At 35.1% G+C, this 24,021-nt stretch overlaps 1 protein-coding gene across 1 annotated transcript in view; it reads right to left on the bottom strand.

The window, feature by feature from the left end:
- Window positions 1–24,021, bottom strand: part of LOC121870411 (pleckstrin homology-like domain family B member 1) — a gene marked incomplete in the record, with an annotated part of 288,548 nt that overhangs the window by 99,237 nt on the left and 165,290 nt on the right. The window contains 12 exon segments of the mRNA XM_042372249.1: window positions 3,093–3,276; window positions 3,575–3,683; window positions 4,476–4,559; window positions 7,052–7,162; window positions 11,711–11,857; window positions 12,358–12,435; window positions 15,371–15,409; window positions 16,638–16,784; window positions 17,067–17,222; window positions 20,018–20,137; window positions 20,540–21,338; window positions 22,660–22,884. Of these exon segments, the coding sequence (XP_042228183.1) occupies window positions 3,093–3,276; window positions 3,575–3,683; window positions 4,476–4,559; window positions 7,052–7,162; window positions 11,711–11,857; window positions 12,358–12,435; window positions 15,371–15,409; window positions 16,638–16,784; window positions 17,067–17,222; window positions 20,018–20,137; window positions 20,540–21,338; window positions 22,660–22,884 (2,199 nt within the window).

Here is a 24,021-nt window from a genome sequence, read left to right as displayed (position 1 = left end):
CACACGCCTCTCCACCACCAGCCTCTCCACCACCCTCCACCACCCTCTCCACCACCGCCTCCACCACCCGCCTCCACCACCCGCCTCTCCACCACCCACCTCTCCACCAACCACCATTGCACCACCTTCTTCCAACAGTGATCCTGATGATCCCCCTATGCTTCAGTAACCAGATGTCCCTATGTACAATGCACCACTTCATCAAGCTCCAAACTTCCACATATGAATGCAAGTAGTATTGGTGACTTAAGTTTCTCATACACACTACAATATAGGTATATATTAGTGCACTAAAGTAATATAAGTTGCTATTCACGGTTTTGCTAAATTGTGCCATTCCTTGGAACCTAACCCTTGTGAATAGTAAGGGTTTACTGTACAGTATATTTTGTTGTAACTTATTTATTGGTATTATTTTTATTTATTCTTCACATGTACTGGTACTATACAGTCTCTCCTCGACGTACAACAATCCAGACATACGACGGCTATGGTCATAAAAAATATTTTTCACATCAAGTATTTTCGAGTCCCGACGTTAGTGATTGTGCTGTAAGTCCCTTTAAAATGGCTGGCAAGCGTAAAAGTGAGAGTTCTCGTGGTGCTGAGAAAAAAAAGAGACACCCATTTTAGAATTTCTATATGTTATTTTCACCTTTTCGAATTACGACCAATTCGACTTACGACCTGGTCATTGGGAGAGAACCCCGTCGTAAGTCGACGAGAGATTGTATATATTATTTTAAGAAAACTATGGCTACAAGAGGAAAATACACACCAAAGCTTTCCTAAATACTCACTGCTAAAATGGGAGATTTGTCTTACATGGCCGAGCGTCTTATATGCCGTAAAATATTGTGCTGTATTTTTAGCGTTTTTTTTTTTTCATTATTTATCGGATAATCGGCTTTTCCGGATCTTCAAGGGTTCACTGTACAAAAAAATAAAAAATAAAAAATAAACAAATAAAAATACAGTACATAAAAAAAAATTACATACGTACGAAAAATGTAACACCATCACACCCCCCTAGGTCAGCAAATGATATTCGCAGATTTGGCACTTCGCGACCATTTTGATACCCAAACCTTTGCGAATTTTAAGGGTATGTTGTATATATACAATATACAAGCATCCCCCGCGTTTAGGAAGGGTTCCATTCCCGGAAAATTGACTGTATCGCGAAATTCCGTAAGGCGAAACCTATTTTCCCATTGACTTCCATTATAAAACTGGAGATGCGTTCCTAAGGAATTTTTTCGGCCCTAAAAAAGTAATTCAAGCGCTCTTATTAATGAAAATAAACATTTGTAAACACATACAATACAGTACATTAAATAATTTATGATATACCTTCTTAAAATACCAATTTAGGGGTTAATATTGCATAATATTGCATTATACAGCTATGTGTATGTTTATTTGAGTGCCCCATCATAGGAGTCCGTTTTGTCTCACTTCAAAGCCGCCCAAGTCGTCCGTTTTCACTTAATCTTAAGAGTGCACCAGGGACTACTGTATTATTTTTTAGTGGTGACACAGAATGTGATATTGCAACTGGGGTTGCAATTGTTGAGGCAACTTAGGTATGTCTGATTACAGTTGGAATATTCAAGATCCATTGTGAGTGATGTTTAAAACTTCAACTGTCTTTATGGTTGGTAAAACTTATCAAGTCTGTTAGTCTGAATGGCATGTGTGAGGCCTTGTGTTTGTTAAAATTTACCCCAATTTCCGTAAGGGCGGATTTACGGGCCATAACGCGAAATTATTGGTCATAATTTACAAATTCCGTAAGAGCGAAATTCCGTAACCCGGGCTTCCGTAACGCGGCCTGCATATATATATATATATATATATACAATGGTCCTTCGAATTATCGAACACAATTGGTTCCACAGAGTCGCTTGTTAACCGAAAATTTTGTTAACTGAATCTATTATTTCAATGGGATATTGGGTAATTGGTTCCAACTCATAGGAAAAGTATACATACAAAGTACTGTATACTGGTAATAGAATTAACAAAACATTAAATATAAACTAAATACAGTACTGTACTGTACAGTATACTGTACAATAATAAATAAAACACAATAGAATACTGTATTTTAACAGACTTTCAGGGGTGTATGTCATATAACTGGCAGCTTTGTTGCCATAGCAAACAGCTGATTGTAGAGGCAGTCGTTGATGACATGCCATATTCTTTACAGAGTGCATTGGTTCTAAACCCTTCTTCATATTTCTTAATAATTTCTGCACTGTATATTATCAATATGTTAACTAAATTTCAGAATGGCCAATAATTTTAATGTAAAAATGCAAAAATATTCATGAGGCCAAAAAACTCGATGTTCACTCCACTGTAAACAAAGTTAAACTGAGAAGCGGTGGTGGGTGATTCTGGGTGATTCGATCAGCTGAAGGGCACACAAAAACTGTTCCCTGTACTGTCTATATTATCAATATGTTAACTAAATTTCAGAATGATCAATGATTTTAATATAAAAAATGCAGAAATATTCAAGATACCAACTTTCTTGATATTTACCCCACTGGAAATGAATGTAAACATAGAGCGGACTAGCATTGGCGGACTAGCCGATCAGCTGATCAGCTGATGCGCATAACAAAGCATGTTTCACGTAAGGCTGTCATTAATTGAAGTTTTGTTCGTTAATGGAACTGAAAATCCTTATGGAGCTAATTCGGTAACTGAAATTTCGTTAATTGAACCGTTCGTTATTTGAGGGACCACTGTATATGTGTGTGTGTATATACATATATATTAGTGGTCACTGCCTTATGACCGGAACATTGTGGATCCCTGCTGTCCCCTAGGAACTTGATCTCACTCTCCTCTACTGTATATATTAGCCTTCTCAAGTATTTCTCCTTAGTCTGTACTGTACTCACCCCTGAAGATGTGAATTACACAAAAGCGCTTGGGAATTTCGTGTTTTCTTGTGGTTATCAGTATATATATATATATATATATATATATATATATATATATATATATATATATATATATATATATATATATATATATATATATATATATATATATATATATAGTACTGTACTCACCTCTCTGTGTGAAGATCAGAAGAAGTCAACGAGGAGTCTTCTGACCCAACACTGTTAAGTGAGGCACAGTTGACTTCCCGCTGTTCCTTTGCTTTCTTCTCCTCCCACTGGGCCTTCACCTCATCAGCAACCCTCCGCTTTAGCTCCTCAACACGACGCCGCTCATTTTCAATTACAAGGGTCCCTGTGTAGAGGAAAAATTCAAAATGTTACAAGACTCTTAAATACATCATATGAGACAGGACTTAAAAGAATTCTCAATCTTGTTGGTCTTGGTTATAGTAACAGCTCTCATGAGTAAGTTGCTGTAGAAGCTTGATTAAGTTTCATCATTCCTAGGGCCAACTAATAAAAAGTCAATACTGTAATATTTTCTGGTATTACTTACCTGTACTTCCAAATGGGTTTGTGATAAGAATTTAAAGTGCATTAACTTTATATATTATGTGATACTTTACACGAGGAAGATAGTCTCTCCTCACCTTGCTTGGCTAAGAGGAGTTGCCGATTCCGCTCTATTTCCATTAAAGTTGCTGAAGTCTTACGTCCTAATGAACCATCAGGACATCCAAGTGGAGTTGATGATGTAACCTGAATAAAAGAAAAGACCTACTTTTAAGGGCATTCAGTATAAATATGTATTACCAATAGATTCTGAAGACATTAAATGGTGATATACAACAAGTTGGTATACAATAAAAGGAAAATCTAACACTTTGTGTAGGTTTGGTTGTTATACAGTTTTAGCAATTACTGTATCAACTGCTTGTATTGTGAGAAATAAAAATCTAAGACAAAAGAACATCAGGGAAACCAAACATGGAGGACAAAGACAATGGAGAAAGCATGAAAGCAGGAATTTCTAATTAGCAAGTACTGGAATAAAAAATATTGGTATCTATAAAAAAAAAAAAACTAAAAATTTCTCAAATTCCTGAGAGATTTATGAAATGTGTTGAAAGGCATGTTTAAATTTCCGTACTTGTATAACTACATCAACATATAAGCTAAATGTGTGCATGTATTCCTGTCCAAACCAGTATTTTCTGGAATATTTGCAGTGTGTTTTATTACTTACAAAAATACATTAGCAAGAAGAGTGTTGCATGTATAAGTATAGGAGCAGCAGGGAAAACTCTGGAAACTCAAATCTATTACCAATCCTGCAATTCCTCCTCTATATACTAAAATATCATATAAATAACACCTAGACATAATTGACCTGATTTACAGTCACAATCATATGTTAAAATTCAAGCAATGTCTTTATGAAAACAATGAAAACTAAACTTGGAACCTATAATGCCTTTTCAGTAAATTTACTCTTAATATATGGACAACTGGTTACCTAAGGTTGTTGGGAATATATACAGTTTATTTTACCTGATGTATTCGATCAAGATCTTCTTGTGATCGGTCAAGCAAGTGCAAGCGTGATAAACGTTCAACCAACTCTGGGGCACCACTCTGAATGATACAAGGTTAAAAACATAGATATATACATCTCTTGTAAATTATGAAAGCAGAACATGAGAAGTAAATCACCTGGTAAAGAAAAGACTCCTAGATATTATTTCTTTTTCTTGACCAGCTGCACTTCATTACATGGCTCAAGTCCATGTGCTCACCAAGACATCAGTTTACCACCCAGGAGACCTTGACAATAGCATCTGAGATTAATCATACCAATTATGTATCCCCTCCTATAGTAATTATAGCCCTAAAGGGGGGGCATTTGGTTGCTATGGAAACATACAGTGTTCAGCTATGTGCTGTCAGGGAAGAGCTGTTTGAGATAGGCCCTTCCAGCCATGTTAGTTCCTTGTACAATGTTTGTATTGAGAGTCTCCTGGTAGGACAGGAAGAGTGTTTCTCCATCTCTTCCTGGATTCATTCAGTCCACTGTATGGCTAGTATCTGGCGTGTATTTTCCCATTAGCTGTTGAAAGTTTTAAAACCACCTCCTCTCACTTTATATTGATTTCAGATGCTCAAGTCATCCAATGAAGGTTGATGGAATGTAATTGAAAGACTGATCCTGAAATCTCACTCTGTGGCCAAGCTCAGAACTAGGCAGCTCCAAACCCTTCCTCCCACCATTGATTAGTGTGAAAATCTGGCAGAAATGAATGGGGATTGAAGCTTAAAAGACCTGTATAAACCAACCCAGACGATAGTGTAAATGCTCACCTGACCACCTCCCTCTACTATCTGTATGGGAAAATTGTGGCTATTAGGAAGGTTTACTAATCATTTGAACTGGTTCCATAGACTAATGTCAGGGTCTCCTAAGTCCTAGACCAGCAGCTTAGTGAGGACATATACTTCTTTCTTGAACATACAATGTATACCTGATACAAAGTTCCTTCAAACTGCAGCACAACATACCATTAGAGAACTTGTACATCTTTTAACGCAAAAAAAACCACACACAAGCAAGTATTTTACAAACCCCTTGAAAACTTCACATAAAAAGCTAGTGCAAAAAATAACAGGCAACAAGAAGTATGACAATGAAACCACAAAATAACTGACACACACACAATCTTGTATGAAACATTTTAATTTAAAGCTAGTTGATATGTTGCCCTATTTATCAGAAACCTAATTGTAACAGAATGTGATTAATGTACAAGTACTGTATATGTAAAAAAAAAAAAAAAATCTCTCAAAATCCTTCTTTATATTCAAAAGGAGAATGTCAACAAACAATCACAACTGTTCAAATTAAAGTAAAACCACTTAAATGAGTTCAATACCAAATTTTATAACAGTTAACACAAAGGGCCGGCTGGTGTAAATAATGTATGCACACAAACATAATGTACACTCAGCAAAAAAAGTCCTGTCAGTCCTCTCTCCCATCCATGAACCCTGTGAATCGAAACAACACACACAGTTCCACTATGGGTGTTGTTTTGGATTCAGGGAGACATGATCCACGGGGTTCATGGATTGGAGAGAGGACCGACAGGACTTTTTTTGGTGGGTGTACATCCTTTGGTGTTGTTTTTGGGGGGGTTAAGATTTTGTCTAGAGTTGCTCACATTACTTCAGCCATTGTAAAACTCTAATTTGTTCCTCAAACCATAGCAGAACTATTGTTGGTCAGGAGGGAAAACACTCTTTAGATCTGTGATGTTTAACTTGTTTAATGTAGAATTAAATTTGCATGCCACTTGGGCAGCAGGTAATGATTATTTACTTGCCCTGTGCAATGGGATAGTGGTTAACATCTAACATTGTATAATATCTGATATGGTTGCTCACTTTCACATTAATCATAGTGCAGTAGTTAAAAGTATAAACTAATTGTAAAGTTAAATCACTGGAACATACTGTACATCTTAATACTGTACTGTACTATCTTTTATAGGGTTTTCCAGAGAATAGCTAACACTACAGTAGTTAGTAATGCACAACAATACAAGTTTCCCACCAGTGCTTCCCCCTCTACATCCCCAATAAAGACTCTGAATAGCAGCTATATATCCTTTTTTATTAAATCATTAAAAATAAATTAACTTAACATCTCTGTACTTTAGTTCTTTTCACTCAAACCAAATACTGTAGTGACCACAGTAATGCTGTTGACAGGGAAATGGGTGGGAGGATGGAGGATCAAACTCAGTCTCTCTCAAGTTTCACTGGCAGGAAACTAACAATGTGCATTATATTTTTAAAAGCTTTCTTATTGAATTTGAAAAAACCTTATTCAAAATCATGATGAACTACATAACAATGAAGGGAACTCGCCAAACTTGACTTGTATAAGAGTACTGTTCAGTACTATAAAAATCTTTTATTGCCAATGAATTGCATAGAAAGAAATTAATAAAAGTTATAAAAAATATTAATACTGTATTAACCATATTACTGTAATTTGAAAAGCTGTGTGTTCCTCTATCTTATAAATATCACTCCAGCCCCACACCATGAGCAAGCAAATAGAGGTATACCTCCTCTGTGTCAGATGAGCAAGCAGGTGAGCACTGGCCATTGGTGGGTATGATACCTAAGCGAACCAGTTCCCCTAGACGACGTTCTGCAACCGTCAAACGTCCTCGCTCCTGCAACCCAACACCGGCTTAGCAAATCAGCGATGCTTAGCAATGCACAGCAAGAAATAGCACACCAGAGAAAGATTAGTTATTTTACCACCATTATTAACTGAGAAACTTCACACCAGAAATGCTTGGAACAGTGGTAAAAGAATATTAAGAAATGTGGAGCCATATTGGTTGAATGGTTAACATTATTCAAGCACTGACACACTGCAAATACATAAAATTAATACAGTACTCCTAAAAGGAGAGACATGTCAAACTTTTTTCTTTTATGTCTCTGGACCTTTAACACCCTAAGTAATGTATACTGTACTGTAGCTTGTGTCTCCATACCTGGTTAACATCACTTAAGTATTTAAAAATATTATTATTATTATTGTTATTACAGGGTACTATTACACCTTTTCACACATCCGTTAAGACATTGTTACATAACTATTTGACAAATTTCATAACCGACTGAGAGAACACATATCGAATGACAATCTAAAATAACTGTTCGTTCATGCTAACGGAAGTGATTGACATAAGTTATGAAGTTGACAGACGTGAACAATAAACCGACAGTCTACATATAGTTTGAGAATGTAACAATTGGAGAATGACATACCACCAACAGTTATTTGAGATTGTCATTCGATATGTGTTGTCATTCGGTTATGAAATTTGTAAAATAGTTATGTAACAATGTCTCAACTGATATGTGAAAAGGTGTATTATTATTATTATTATTATGATTATTATTATTATTATTATTATTATTATTATTATTATTATTATTAATATTACTATTATTGTATTGAATATGTTAGTTCTTGAAACATTGCTAGTGAGGTTAGGAAACCCAAACTTGCAGTTAAAATTTTAATTAACATTTATAGTACTGTACTGTATTTAGTTAAAATAAAAACGTGCACTCCATAAGTAAAAAGACTGCAGTAAACCCTTGTCTTATTAGTGGTTACATTACTGAAGGGGTCAGGTACCTGCAAAAATCATGCAACTGAATATATATTAGGTAATGGGAAAATATAGTTAAGTAGGCATTGGGTACCACTGGAGAAATCCATTTTCTCACGCACACACGCACGCACGCACGCACGCACGCACATGCACACACGCGCACACACACACACACACACATATTATCTTCAAACAATAAAAAGCCCCCTGAGCAATATTACATGACTTCACCTCACAGCTCTTCACCATATGACCACAACTTATACGCCTACACCACTTGCCATTTATCTATCAGGCCATCTCCCCACCCCTTGTTCCATCACATTTCAGGTCTAACATAGCCCACTGTACAGAGAATCACACTTGGCTGCCTTGGCTAGACCACATTTGTGTGGAAAAAGCCGTGTAGAGAACACTAGTATATCCAATTTGTGTCTTTAGATAGTGTGTATTTATGAGAGTTTACTGTCTTATCTATTGGTTTTCTACCTAAAACCGTAAATTTAAAGTTGTAAGCTTATTTCGAGGAAAATTATTATAACTAGTATTACAAACCTGCCTGGTCTGTACTCTTGGTTAAGTCTGCAACAAACCTATTAACCTATTACACAGGATCATGAATATTTATATCTTGTCATCACATTAAAAATGTTCTTCCCTTTTACTCTGTACATCAACATTTGACTCTAAAACTGAAATAGTCCTATGTAGAGAAGCTCTGTCCAGAAATATTACCCAATATTTCATTAAAATTTTAACAAAAATTTTTTTTCCTGATATGATGATGTATGGCCAAAAAGGCAGTGATCTCCAGATTATAATAAACATTGCAAAGCTAGAGGGTTACCTAACACTCTTGGCAGGATACTAGTCCTCTGAAGAGTTGCTTCAGCATCAGCAACCAGACCCAACAATGTACACATTTGTTTCCAAGTGTACATGGAGGGAGCCTAATCCCTCACTCCTATCAGAAATCATAACCATTCACTTGTGAGAGAAATTATTTACCAATTGAGCTGTTTGTATGATAAATCAGTTTATACCAGATATCTTAAAAAATTTAATACATGATCATACATTTATAAAGTAAGCTTCTTTGCTTACATATCATACACATTAACTGAGCATCAAACAGCAAAATCTTAATAGAAAAACCTTGCAACTTGAAAACTAATTAAGGAATTATGTCTATACAGTAAAAGTCCAAAAATCCGGATGCCAGAAATCCGGACCACCCGAGAATCGGGCTTTTCGAAAACTTTCAAACTTTTTAAATTTAGCGGGCTTTTGTGGGTTACGTGAATGAATGGCGTTCCTTTAAAAAAATTAATTTACATAATTCTAATAATAAAAGTAATTGTAAATTATAGGTAGCTAATTTTGTTAGTTTTGTAATTAGCTTGTCCTCAAATGTAAAATTTGTGGCACTATAAATCTTCTGTGTGTATGTGTGCATGCCTGAACGCCACAGCGACAACAAGCGACCACGCGATCACCACTTTAAAACAAGCAATGAAACTGTGACAACATATGTAATTTTGAGTCCTACTCTTTCCTTGTACAGAGTACAAGCCCATAATAATGGCTCTTAAAGTAGATAAACTTCGTTGTGTGAAGAGAAAGAAGAACACATTGAAATTGAGTGACAAACTTGAAATAATTAAGAAACTAGAACGTGGTGTGAGCAATACTGATCTAATGGAAACATGTGACATTGGAAAGTCTACAATTTATGATATAAAAAAGGCAAAGAATGAAATTCTAGAACTCACAGCTTCTTCTGAGCCTTACAATAAAATTGCTTTAAGAAAAATTTTACATTGGCCCAAATTAGAAAATCTTAATAAAGTGTTGCACAAATGGTTTTTGTTAAAATGATCAGAAGGTATGGCAATTTATGGGCTGATGCTTATTGCCAAAGCAAAGTCTTTTAAGGAGCAAATAAACATTGAATCAGAGTGAGCATTTAGTGATGGATGGCTTAGGAATTTCAAGACTCATCATGGTATTAGACAGTTTGTTTACATTTTTGTCAAGTGTTGACTTTATTTTTCTTTAAAACTGCTCATTTTGATAAATGAAGCATGCTTTACTTGCTTATGAATAAACTATCAAAATGTATCTGTTCATCTCTTCTTTATTCCTCCTTAAATTTGAATTTTAAAAGTACTGCCTGAGAATCCGGAAAATCCGAAAATCCGGACCGACCCAATCCCCAAGCAGTCCGGATTTTTGGACTTCTACTGTATAATGTTTCCTGAATGGTAAATGGAGGGAAATTCATCATCTTTTCTAGGGTGTGACACAACACTAAAACAGTAAAGGCCTCCCCGGGTTACGGCCCCAAAAATGCGTCACGAGCACATAGATGTATAAAATTAGATGGTTTTAACCACATACAATGAGTCATTAATGATGTAACATGTAATAAATTTGCAAAACACTCAAATTTTAGTTACCGGAAACAATGCTGAGTGCTGGGGGAAGTGGTGAAGCGAGATGATGCGATGGGAGTTACTGGGAGCTACCTCCTTAAAACATCATATTTATTGTCCAACGTAATTCCTTTATGGAATCTTTTATCACCAATTCTTTCACTTCAACTTGGTGGTCTTTTCCCACTCATCTTGAATAAAGGTACACAATAACACACACACATAACTGAACACAAACTGGGGAAAGAATTCAAACCGAGCAGTGCCACTGTTGGCGTGGCTGCTGGGGAGGCGAGTCGTCCTCCAACCCTCTTACAGCTACCACAGAGAATCTACACCATATAAATACTATTTGGGTAAAATTTGGGGTTAAAAATAATAATTTTTTTTTTTTACCCAAATTCTGTAAGGGCAGTTTTTTGTCCGTATCCGGAATTTTTTGGTCATAATTTAAAAATTACATATGGGCGAAATTCCGTAACCAGGGATTCCGTGACGCGAAGGATGACTGTATTATATACCATTCAGTGCAAAGACTCATGTGTTGCTAAGATAAAGCATATCAATTGAGTGAAATGATAGAGAATGAATAATAAACCAGCTTATGTAAACTGAACTCGAATACAGTAACATAACCAAATGAAACTGCCGAGGTAATGCAGTTACAGAGATAGTGTATAAAAAAAATAACAGTCTCTTTTTTTACAGTGTAGTGACCAAGAACACATGTGGCCAGCAATTTATTACCTGATTAAAGTTTCCCCATCACATTCTCTGTTATCTTTTCAGGCACTCCTACATTAGATCAAAAACTCTTATGAAATATGAACTGGTATCTTTAATCACTTCTCAAAAGCAAGGTTTGTCAAAATAATCAGCCACACACAGATAAGTGCAAACACAGGAAGAGCTCTTAACACTTAAACAGCAGACATTAATGGTGGATGTTTACTGTAGGGGTGGCGGCCATCATCTATGGAAGTTTCACATTCCTTCAATTTCATTTTTGCACATGTGGGGAGGAGTGGGAAATTTTTAGCTACCAATTAATAATACAGTACAGTTTTTTTTTCATAACAACCCACTCCACACTGCAGCCATTATGCCACAATCAAATTTTCATACAAACCATTAAAATATAAAAGGGGTTCACCTTTGTAATCTTGGAGAGGAGATCTTGCCGCTCTTTCTCTAGGATTTCTGTTTCCTCCCTGACAGAGATGGTCATTTCTAACATGTGTCCCTCTAGCTCAGTGATCTTTTCTCGCCGGTTTGTCAATTTTTCTCTTAGCTCAGCAATCTGGACAAATAATACAAAACAATTACTTCTATAACTGTTTTCAAATTATTAAATATATAAAATTCACATCAACCTGGGAAATGTAGAATAATTGAGTTGAGATCATGCTGGATAATACGAGGACTGGGTCACTCTCCTTATGCCCCTCTGCCACTGCCCGAAACCATGAAGTATTTATAAACTGAGGTTCATGAGTACAGTATATTTTCTATCATACAGTATATTACTTTTGAAGAATTATACAATTAAAATATTCTATGAATTACCTTGAGGTTTAACAGATTTAAAGAGTTATATCCAGAAAATCTGATGAGTAGTGAAGTATGTACTGTACTGTACTGTACTGTATGTACTGTATTTTAATAAAACTTTCAAAAAGAAAAGTGAATGGAACTGTAAACAGATTATAATCCCATTTAAAACTTAAGACATTCTTTTTAGCCTCCCAGTCTTGAAGGATGAGACCATCTATAACTAATAATTAAGTAATCTTTCATCACCTCCTTATTGAGCTCCTCCCTCTCTGCCTCACGGTGTGCCTCAGCCTCCATCTGGTGAAACTCTGTGTCTTCAAATACCTGAAATATAGAAGATTTTGTACTGAAGACAATTTCGAGCAGTAGATTAACAAAGTGACTTAAAACAGCTATGTTATATATGTATACTGTATATATTTGTATAAGCAGATCCCCCCACAAAAATAAAAATAAATAAAATGAAACAATAATAATAATTCTTATCTACTTTAACTATAAAGGTACTTCCTTCAAATTTTCCATGACAGTACTGCTTGGTAGTTTCCCTCTAATATTATGAAACTTTCTTTTAATCTCACTCTCCTGTGTTTTGTTATGTTATTTTGTATATACAGTATTGCCAAGGTGCCCATTAATATACTGAATCTATATATTTGTATTTGCTTTGAGGATGATTGTTGCACTTGATGAATGTTGGAATTTTGAAGAAGAAAATATATACGGCTTTTGACAAGTAGTAAAATGCTTGCAACGGGGAGTTAATAAGAATGAGTTCTGGAATATATAAGGTATCTTGATATTGAGAATGAGGAAACCATGATGGGTTTATATAAAGAATATAGGAAATGACAGAAGCAGCAGTAGTATGAATGAATGGTTCAGGATATTAAATGAGTATAACTTTACTAAGGTTGTAAAATATAGTATTTTTATCAAGCGAGTACAGAGGGAGGTCATGGCTGGTAGCATAAACAAACAAGTGACACTAAAAGAGGTAAGAGCGAAAGAGAGGAATAATGATGATGATGTTACTGCTTATGGGTGTGATGAGGTATGTGGATGATAATGTTATGATAGTGATGACAGTGTATGCCACTGTCTTTAGGGATGATATAATAGAAAAGCTGGAAGAGATTGAGAGTAAATTTGAGAGCACATTTAAGAAATATTCATGATAATAAAAATATTCATGATAAAACTAGTTTGGCTAGGTGTAAGAGACAGGACAGGCAAAAAGATAATATATTTAAAAGGTGAGAAATTGGAGAATGTCTTGTCGATAAAATATCTTGGGAGTACAGGACTTGAAATGAAGATGGAACAATGACTGCAGAGTTATTGGACAGATCTGAAATATAAGACATGTGACAAGTGTCCTAAAGAGTGACGAGTGGAAGAATGCAAGTCCAAAAAAGGATTGACAAAAAAACAAGCTTTTTCATGAAGAACCCAGCCCACACAAGATTTCTAGGCCTATTTTCCAATGCTAATCTTAGTTTGGAAGTGTATAAGTCTCTTACTAGCAAGTAAATCACTAATATGTAAGAGTATAATGAATAGCAAGAAAGACAGATTTTCTGGGGATTACATGACTAGAGAAGAGCCCCACCTACCATGGATTATAGGAAGGGAAGCAACAGTGAGCAAAGCTTTGATAATGTAAGAAGACCAACAAAGGAGATTATAGCAGAAATGTATGAGGGCCCTGTGTGTAGCTGAGGGCCCTGTGTGTAGCTGAGGGCCCTGTGTGTAGCTTGTCAAGGGAGAAGAAATTGACTGAATTAGTTTTGAAGTCAAGAAGAAAATGTCAGCAACAAATGGAATACTGTACTGGGTAAGTATTAAATAACATAATGAAAATGGAAGCTGATACAATGAAGAATCTAATTTTTAGGGGGTGAGAAGAATGCAGTTGAGCATGTGAGTGAAGCAGAGAGATAAGGAAGAGGTAGATCAAAGATATGGGCAACAGATGAAGTGAAGGAGTGTATGAGTAAGAGGGTGTGGGTATGGGAAAGGAAGAGGGTGTGGGTATGAAAGAGGAAGAGGGTGTGGGAAAGGATGAGGGAGGAAGGGGGTGTGGATATGAGGGAGTAAGAGGGTGTGGGTATGAAAGAGTAAGTAGTGTCAAGCATGGAGGGTAGGAGTGATTGGAGCAGGCACTTTTAATAGTACTGGAAGATGTTGTAACAGTTACAGAAAGATACATGATAACCCTAAACTCAATCAAGTGACAACAACCACCGATGACCTACTGTAAAGTTCTGCTTACTGTTTACAACTCCATAAGAGCTCATGGAAATCACATAGTAAAAAGAACTGGTGTGTTTATCTCTACACTGCACACTATGTCATAATAGAGCCACTGACACACAAGCAGATAGTGACAACTCAGTCAGTGTTTGGTTTATGATCCCCATACATGTAAACACTCCAGTCAAGTGCAGTTAATAAATGCTACTGTCTTTGGTATTCAAAAAATGGATTGTTTTCAACAAGACAACTTTTTACTCTTGAACAAATTTAGTCCTTCACTTCTCATGATGATATTAATGAAAGAATAAAAAATTAATAAATAAGAGATTTTAGCTTATATACTGTACATCAAAGACCAGACACATTCACTCTGTACCAAAGTATCTGCAATGGTTATATACACTAGTGAAAAAACTAAAAATAATTTATATTTGCAAAAAAGATGACAAATATAATGTGAATACAGTCCACACAAACACACACTGTGCTAGAGTGACCCACCATGGTGAACACTGTGAAAAATTGGTTTTAGTTCTACTAATTCCTAATTTTACCATAATTAGTCTTTAGCAAAAGCACACATAACATCTCCTACATCAAAAACCTCACTCTCTTTAAAAAGCTTTATAAAGCAAAGCTAAGTGTGTTATGAAAAAGTACACATATGTAGCATGAAACGTGAACAGACCTTCATAGGAATGCATATGGATTTTTTAAATACATACATCTCAATTTTCAAGTCCAAAAAAATCTTGTGAAAAAGTATCGACTAATTATAATGATATATGAATTACAAAAAGAGATATTGTGCTAGGCCATTTCTAGGTAAGACATGCTACATACACTCCACTATATGAAGTCCCCAACTATAAGGCAGATTTGGGAGATTATACAAAATGTGCTTCTTTTTAATGAGACATGTTGGTATAATTGTGTGAAGTTTGTATGTTCACACAGAAACAAACAACACCCACCATGCTCTACACAAGTGACAACTTACTTTCTTGGCTTTCTTCCACCGAATATAGTAAAAGAAAAACTGCAAGCAAAGTTGGATACAATTAGAATAGCCAAAAATGCATGTGGTTCAGGTAATATGAAAACTTTGTTATTACCATTGTCAATATCTATTTTAAACCCCAGTACAGTATGACTCAACAAAGAGTACATACAGTACAGCATTCCATAAAATGTATTGACAAAAATTTTTCGAGATTGTATATAACTATGATACCAATTTGATTGTAAACAAACATTACAGTATATTCATATTTTTCTTAGATACTTTTTATTTACTCTTTTTTTGGTACACAGTATTTATGAAGAAGTATAATTCTCTTGATACAAGTAATAATTGGTATGTATTATTATGTTTGGATGTGTCTGTTTCTCACTCTTTTTGTGTGTGTGTGTGTGTGTGTGTGTGTGTGTGTGTGTGTAATATTTCAATGATACATATGCATTCCATTACAAAGGTATTAGTGAATGTTTGTTAATCCATCTTCAGAGTACAGTACAGTACCTAGAAGTTAAGTCCCTCATTCAAAGATGGGCAGCACTAGCAGAATTTTTCAAAGTTTTAGGCTATTGATTATCTCAACACACTTATTCTGTGGGTGCCTGATATACTGTATTTACTGACGAATTCTGCACTAAAATGGTAAACATACCATTTTCTGTGTCCCATATTTGACAAAGGCCACTCTGAACCTTCTTTTTTATAACACAAACCTTTGTATGTTTCATGCACTTTTTTTATGCAAAAACAATAACAATTTTGATTTGGAGAAGACATAATGCCTTATCAGTTACACAGTACAGAAGAGGCTCATAATACTGTATAGTTATATGAAATATATTTCCTGGCCCACTTTTTTCTTTTTTAGGGGGTAAGAGTTTCTAGAAAAAATATCTTTCCCTCACAAAGATTGTACATGTTAATTTCAGGAATGATTCTACTGTATTTGGTAAAGTGAAAAATATTTCAGGTAATAAATTTCTCAACAGATCACCTGGTGAACAAATTCAGAATATTTTTTATCATATGGTTTCCAAACAATGTCATACAATTACTAAATTGTGTAACTTTCCTACTCTATCAAACTGGAAAACTGTGTAAATTGACATTAATGAAGGAAAAAGAAGAAAATCCTACAGAATTTCCATTCCCTATTTCATAATAAATTACATTAAGTGAGGTAAAAAAAATCTTCCTATTTTACCTGTTACAAAAAATAAAATATATTGTGTATACAAGTAAGACCGACCTTTCTTTCAGCTTCTACTGCCTCATGCTGGGCCTTCAATGTCTCAAGCATCTCTGTTTCTTCATCAGTTGTGCCATTAAAGTTCTCACTCTTTCCTTCCAACTGATCCAGCTCCCTCTCTGCTTCTTCCAGACGAGATCGACATGCCTGATGATAGTTACATCCAAGAGGACAGGTTAAGATGTTGTTTTTACCAATGTAAGCAATAATTACAGACTTAAATACAATATTGCACAGTACCGTACTATACTTTTACTAATGTATATAATACCCCTGTATCTGATATGAAAGATTATTACTGTACTTTTATCAATGAAATGGAAAATGTTTGAACCTCTATGATGTTCAGGATACAATAAAGCTTGAGAAGAATCAGGAAATAACTCCACCCAGTTTTTCTCCAACACTCATCACATGTTTACAGCTCACCTCAATGGCTTCCTGATGGTGTTGCCTTTCTTGCTGGCAACGTTCTTCTATTTCATTACTCCTTTGTAAGAGTCCTGCCAGTCGTTCCTCTTCCATCACTGCCTTCTCTCTGAGGGGAACCAACTCCCCTTCTAACAATGCTCTTTCAACTTCCAGCTGTAAAAAGGAATGAAGTACAATATTACACCAAAAGAAGCCTTATAATTATGTATATAAGTTTGATAGATCTATATAATAATAATGATACTGCAATACTGTATACTGCATACAAAATTTCTCCCAAAAATTGTAAGCAAACTACCAGAACATAAAGAATGGCTCACACTGCCAAAGAGAGCGTATTCAAGCAAGTTTCCCTATCTTTATCAAATCCCAAGCTCCTCTGATTTCTTTTCCCTCCTTAACTTTTTTCTCATTCTCTAATGACTAAATGACAATTTTCTTTTTTTACAGTACAGGGGGTTACAAACGGGTTTCGTTCCTGAGGACATTCTTAAGTCAGAAATGTATGTAAGTCGAAACACATGAAAGGTACAAACCGTACTTACAGAACAATGTTTAAAATCCCACTATATCATAGCCGGAGTCCTTACATACATCTAAAATCACTTGATTTAAGACAAAAGAAGTAGAATGGCAAAATACAATCATTGAAATTCAAAAATAAGTCATCAGGTAAATAAAATGCTGCAAATTTAAAATTTTACTGTTCGTATCAGTGACGTTCATAAGTCGGGAACCCCCTGTACTGTACTATACTGATCCTGAGTCCATAAAACCACTCAGGTCTTCCAGTTAATTTTATTCCATCCAACAATATATTGGGACACCTCTAAAATTACACCCATGAGGATTACTTTAACTCTCCCTTACTCTTTTAAAATCCTCCTCCGGCATATTTCAGTAAATAGCTTACCGTACCTTTCTGGCAGACTCACTTTTTGATGAAGTTACATAACTTTATCTGCAAATAACTGAGGTATTCCAGTATGTATTATCATGATAAAATAATACACCCTATACAAAGCATTATTCCATTTTCTTGCTGTTCATCATTTTAATCTATCATGCTGCTCACCATTTTAGTTTACCATGCTGTTCAATACTTTAGTCAACCATGCTGTTCATCACTTTAACTCTACAGTACTATGCTCTTCAAAAATATATATATATATATATATATATATATATATATATATATATATATATATATATATATATATATATATATATATATATATATATATATATATATATATATATAATCAACAACCTGTTCACTGCTGTGACTAGCCCCTAGTCACACCCAGTAGAGTGCTATGTTCAAAGTCTGTTATATGGACTAAAAATGAAGATATATATATATATATATATATATATATATATATATATATATATATATATATATATATATATATATATATATATATATATATATATATATATATATATATATATATATATATATATATATATATATATATATATATATATATATAATGAGGGCTTACTGTACTATTATATACAACACAAACCAATTAGGCCTTAATTAATATAAAAATAAGCTAAGATCATTAGGTTAGGTTTGGTTGATTAAACAGGGTAGGTAGCGTCACTTATTATGTACTGTAGTGCAATAATAAATCATCTATGTCCACAGCCTGCAACCACTGGCAGTTTTTGTTAATTCATGCATATTTCAGTACATTATTTCCACTTCAGAAAGGCAACCCAAGAGAACACAGATAACTTTGGAAAGAGATATATTTTCTTTATTGACGCATCATCAGAGAAACACCGAGACACAAAATTAGTCTTCAAAAAGAGACTACGCATCTGCACTTAGCAAATATTCATAGTCATTAATCATCAAAATGTTCAGGGGTCAACCTCATTTATTCCTCAACAAACTGTCCTTTCTCCCATCACTCACACTGGTACATGAAGATAGAAACCATAACTAATATAGACTCATACAGGCCATATTAGATACAGTACAGAATAGGCTAATAGAACAGTTATGTCAGTCAAGCAGAATCAAGTTACAGTACTTAATGTCAATTTTAATTTACCAAACTCAAGCAAACTTTTTAATCACAAAAATTGATACTGGTCTCAATTGTTCAAACTATATTGTTATCCTTAATTCATTCAAAACACTAAGTCAGTTACAGCAGCCATACTGAACATTTACTAAATTCAATACTGAAAGAGGAAGATCAATTAATTTTGGTTTTATGTTTCATGAAGATTGCCTTTTTTCACACTAAATGTTACATGGCATGGTGTATGCAGAACTTGCCAGTTTGAGGTTAAATTTATAGCAGAAATACTTCTTCCCTTAGAAATTAGTTCAGAAAAAAAAATGTTTTTTACATAAACCACAGCTGTACTGCACTTCCAAAACATGCAAAATTAACTCACAGTTAGGTTAGGTTATAGACAACATGTGAAGTGTGCACGACCAAAGTGGAGAAAACGCTAGACAAAAAAATGGAGACCTCTGGCACTTTCCTCTCTGTGATCTGCCTCCCACCAGCCCCACACATACAGTAGTGACACGTGGGTAGTTTTACTTAATAGCAAAATTGACCACAATGCCACTTTCATTCTGAGTAACCAAGTCTCTTCATTTTGACCACAGTGGCCCTTTGTCCACTCTGGTCATATGCACCTCAAACGCAGTCAGTAAAATAAGTATCAACCAACGGACGCAGGTAACCACCGGTATAAGTTTACAGTTTTCTCAAAATGTTTCATATTGTTACAAGTGGCAGGATGGTCGATACCCTTTCAGTGACTGTACATCATAAGTCAGATTGTCACATCATTATGACTAAACAGAAATAAACTCATGGGAAAGAATAGTTACTGAAGAGAAGCAGTTTACCTCATAAGGCCTGGAAGTTCAAAGTATAGTACAACCATGAGTAAAACCCTAAATGTGTTACCTCTCTTAGCGACTCATCTTCAGTCATCTCTAGTTCGGTGACACTGCGTTTGAGATCTGTCACAGACTGTAGAGCTTCATTCTTGACACCCCTTAGACGCTCAATCTCCCCTGGCACGTCCTGTTGTAAGGGGAGTGACAGAAGGCAATTTGGACCTTTAGTAAATGCTTAGCTCTTTATGCATAACTAAACACTGTGACTGTTTAAATGATGAAACTCCAGTTTAAAAAATTCATCAGGCAAATTTTATTTAGATATCATGCAAATATGTATCTGACCAGGTACTGTACACCTTTACACTGCATGCATGAATATATTCTTTTAATACTTTCCAAAACATTTTCATCTATACTTCTAACATTCTGGAAAAATGTGGCTTTACTAGTAAACATTCTATATAAATTTAATCTAAATATATACAATCTAACTGCAAGTGCAATATTCCACATTCAGAATGCATCAAAACACTTAGCTGTCAACAAAGTTATGAAATATCTAATAACCAGGACTGGATAAACTTACATCAATATTAAATGTATCCTGAATATTTTTCATGAGATGTTCCTCAAACACCCGATTGGACCCTCTTACAAAATCATCAACAGACACTTCAGTTCCTTCAGTACCTGAGGAATTTCTGACTAACTTATCTTCTGGACTAGTAAACACACAAGAGTTTGGTGAATGGTCCATTATGTTCTTTGTTAATGAGCTACTCAGATTGTTTTGCACCAAACTTTGACTGTTTTCATATATATTTGTTGTTTCATCAGTACTTGTTGACATCACTTCACTATGAATGGAACTAACGTGACTGGCTATTGTAGAATCCTCTCCATTTGAACTGACTTGAGGAGAGGATAAAGAATGGTTTGGATCACTGTTCATTCTGTTGACTGTTGGAGAATCCCCTAAAACCGATCTCTCTATTCTTGGAGACCTCGGAGGTTTTGGAGGGGCTGGCACTTCAAGAGAACTTGAAGAATCAGATCGTGAATAAGGACTTAGATTCTCTTTGTTTTTTGTATTTTCCTTTGGTGTTCTAGGACTTCGGTTTTTCTTTCCATCGCTCACTCCTGCCTGGAATTCAGATATAGCCATTCTATTTTCTATGATTTCACAATTATCCCTCCTGTCTGTTCTCTCCTTGCCCACGATGGTTTTGATTCGAGTTCTTGGGCTCTGTGGCATGGGGTACGTGAGGTACGATGGGCTAACATTTTCATACGGACTCTTCGGACTGCTTGGGCTTGGTGAGTGAGATGGCGCTTGTAAGGGAGCTGGGTTTGGGAATGGTGGATAACTTGGTAATGTCCCACTTCTGAAATACAGTATTCAAAAAGTAATGAAGAACAAAGTAAGTTGACTGCAACTGAGACATATGTTTGTAAAGTTACATAGTACAGTATACAAATGAAAGGTGGCATCAACATATTATGGTAAAAAATATTACTCTGAAAATATAGAAGTCAGAGACACAGCCTAAGACTTTTTTAGCCCATCCTTCACTCATTCTTTTAGTAAAGAGACTGTGAATCTATAAACAGAAGAAGTATAAGATTCACATGTTTGTGAAAACACAGATAAATTTCTTTAATAAAGGACTATGTAAATTGCTGGCTCTATCTTTCTCTCTCTATCTAAAAAAATATATTTTGTAAGCAGAGAAAAGTAATAACAATTTCTTTCAAATCCATTTATCTTCAGATGACTTAGGGACTGATTCTGAAATCTTTGTTTCCAACCAAACTGGGCTCAGGTGAGTCATATGCAGTCAGCAAGTCCATAGGGTGAAAACCATGTCCCTATGGATTTAAATCATGTAACTAAGGATAATAAATATATAGAAATGTTCTAAATTAATAAACCTTCCCAAACACACCCCTTCCCCCTTGAGGGAGAAGGTAGAGAGGGTTTGCTGCCACATAAACATGTGTGCTGGTTTGTTTGGTTTGGCTGAAAAATAAAAAGACTCGATCAACTGCTTCAATTCCAGCCCATTGAGCCACCACAATGAAAGGTGGTAGGGAATGTGCCAGAGGTGACTGGGACCAATTAAACAAGTAAATTACTCTCCATAGAATACTGTTCTCTATGCATAACTTTACAGGATTTTTAGTTATTGGTGAGCTAACCTTGTTATGGGCTTAAAGACCTTATAGTTGTTGAAGCACAATAATAACATTATAATGTCAACATATTGGTTTGCAATAATATACTATGCCCACCAGTCCACAACCCTACCCTTAAGGTGCTACTGTTCCAAAACACAAACAGATGAGCCAATGACAATGATTCTTCTTTCTAACTGAATAACAACTACTGTACTACAGTACATTGCACAGTACTGTACTGACCCTTTACATACATATCCGTATCTTTGAACAAAAACTCTTCATTCACATTCCACAAGAAAATCCTTTTCCAATACCCTACAGTAAATTCTTGTTACCTATTATTCCACCACAAAAGCAATGCTTCCTGTGCTATGAAGAAACTCACCCTAACACATTGTCTCTTCTATACTGTCAACAATCGCACTATCTAGTTCATCACTTGATAATCCTTCCCATCTCCTGTATCATTTACTCTCTTCCTCCCATTGCTCCTGCCAGCATGACACATCCTGCACCTGCACCAACCTTGTGAGTGAAGTAGTACGCTGGACTGGACTTGTTAGATCTGGCTGATCAAAACTGAATATAGCATTGAGTTCATCCTCAGAGGTGGTTGGTACCCTGAAGGTGGGACTGGTGATGGGTGAAGTCACTGTAGTGGGTGTGGTGGCTGATGTGGGTGTGGCTGACAATGGCGGGGGAGAGTTGGGCACACGCTTGTCCCTGGGTAGTGAGCCGTTTGTTTTAATTCTGAAATACAATATGAATATGAATATTCATGCACTTATATTTCACTTAGTATTCATTGCAGTACATCTTACTTGTAATGCTTCTTGATCAAGAGGGGAAAAAATCAAGTAAAGACATCACTAATAATGAACAAAATGTATTCTATAAACTTTAAAATATCTGAAATACATTAAACTTAAAAATCATCTCAGTACTGTACTGTCTTTGTGCCTAATACTATAGTGATATTTATATACAGTACTACTGTAATGTATTGTGCAGTCAACTAGACATAAAAAATCATATTAAGCATACACCAAAATATCAAGTTATAAATTCTGTTTAAAAACTTTTTATACCCTGTACAGTAAATTCATTAACAATACTGTACAGTATATACATACAGTATTTATTGTCTAAATATTGTATCATACAAATCTTCACATATCTGATAATTAAAATTAAGACGAACATACAGTACAGTATACTTGTTCATATAAAGAAACACTACAGTACAGTACATCAGAATAAACATGTTGGTTCAAAACCTCATCCAATAACCAGAAAGTGTAATAGAAGGTGTAAAGGATCTTATGAAGATAAGGGACTACCACTTATTTCGTCTGATGATTAAACACCTTACTGTTGAATGGAGGGTTGGGTTAGGTGAAATAAGTGGGGGTACCGAAACTTCATGAAATGCATTACAATAATAATAATAATAATAATAATAATAATAATAATAATAATAATAATAATAATAATAATAATAATAATAATAATAATAATAATAATAATAATAATAATAATAATAATAATAATAATAATAAAGGGACAGTAACTCATACAAAAAAGTAGAATGTTCAAATATGCCTGGACAAGTATTGGGCACACTAAGATGTCCTGCAAAGTTCCAGAGACATGGATATTATCAATGGTCCATCCGATTCAGTATGGATTATTAACCAGCAAGTGGATCTGGATATTAAAGGCCAAGTCTTAATACTCGAAGATAAAAAAATAAAAGAGTCGATAGTTCTTAGTGAAAAATAAATGGTGTGGCGCCAATGTACAGGAGTAGTTTCTGGGTGTTATAGCAAAGGTGGCGATAATGGCAATGTGAGAAAGGGATATAATTACTGAAGCATAGGACCAACC

Source organism: Homarus americanus, unplaced genomic scaffold (genome assembly GCF_018991925.1).
Source record: "Homarus americanus isolate GMGI-L3 unplaced genomic scaffold, GMGI_Hamer_2.0 scaffold40856, whole genome shotgun sequence".
Classification (NCBI taxonomy): Eukaryota; Metazoa; Arthropoda; class Malacostraca; order Decapoda; family Nephropidae; genus Homarus; species Homarus americanus.
Note: the sequence above shows the minus strand (reverse complement) of the source record. Positions and strands in the feature narration are given on the sequence as shown.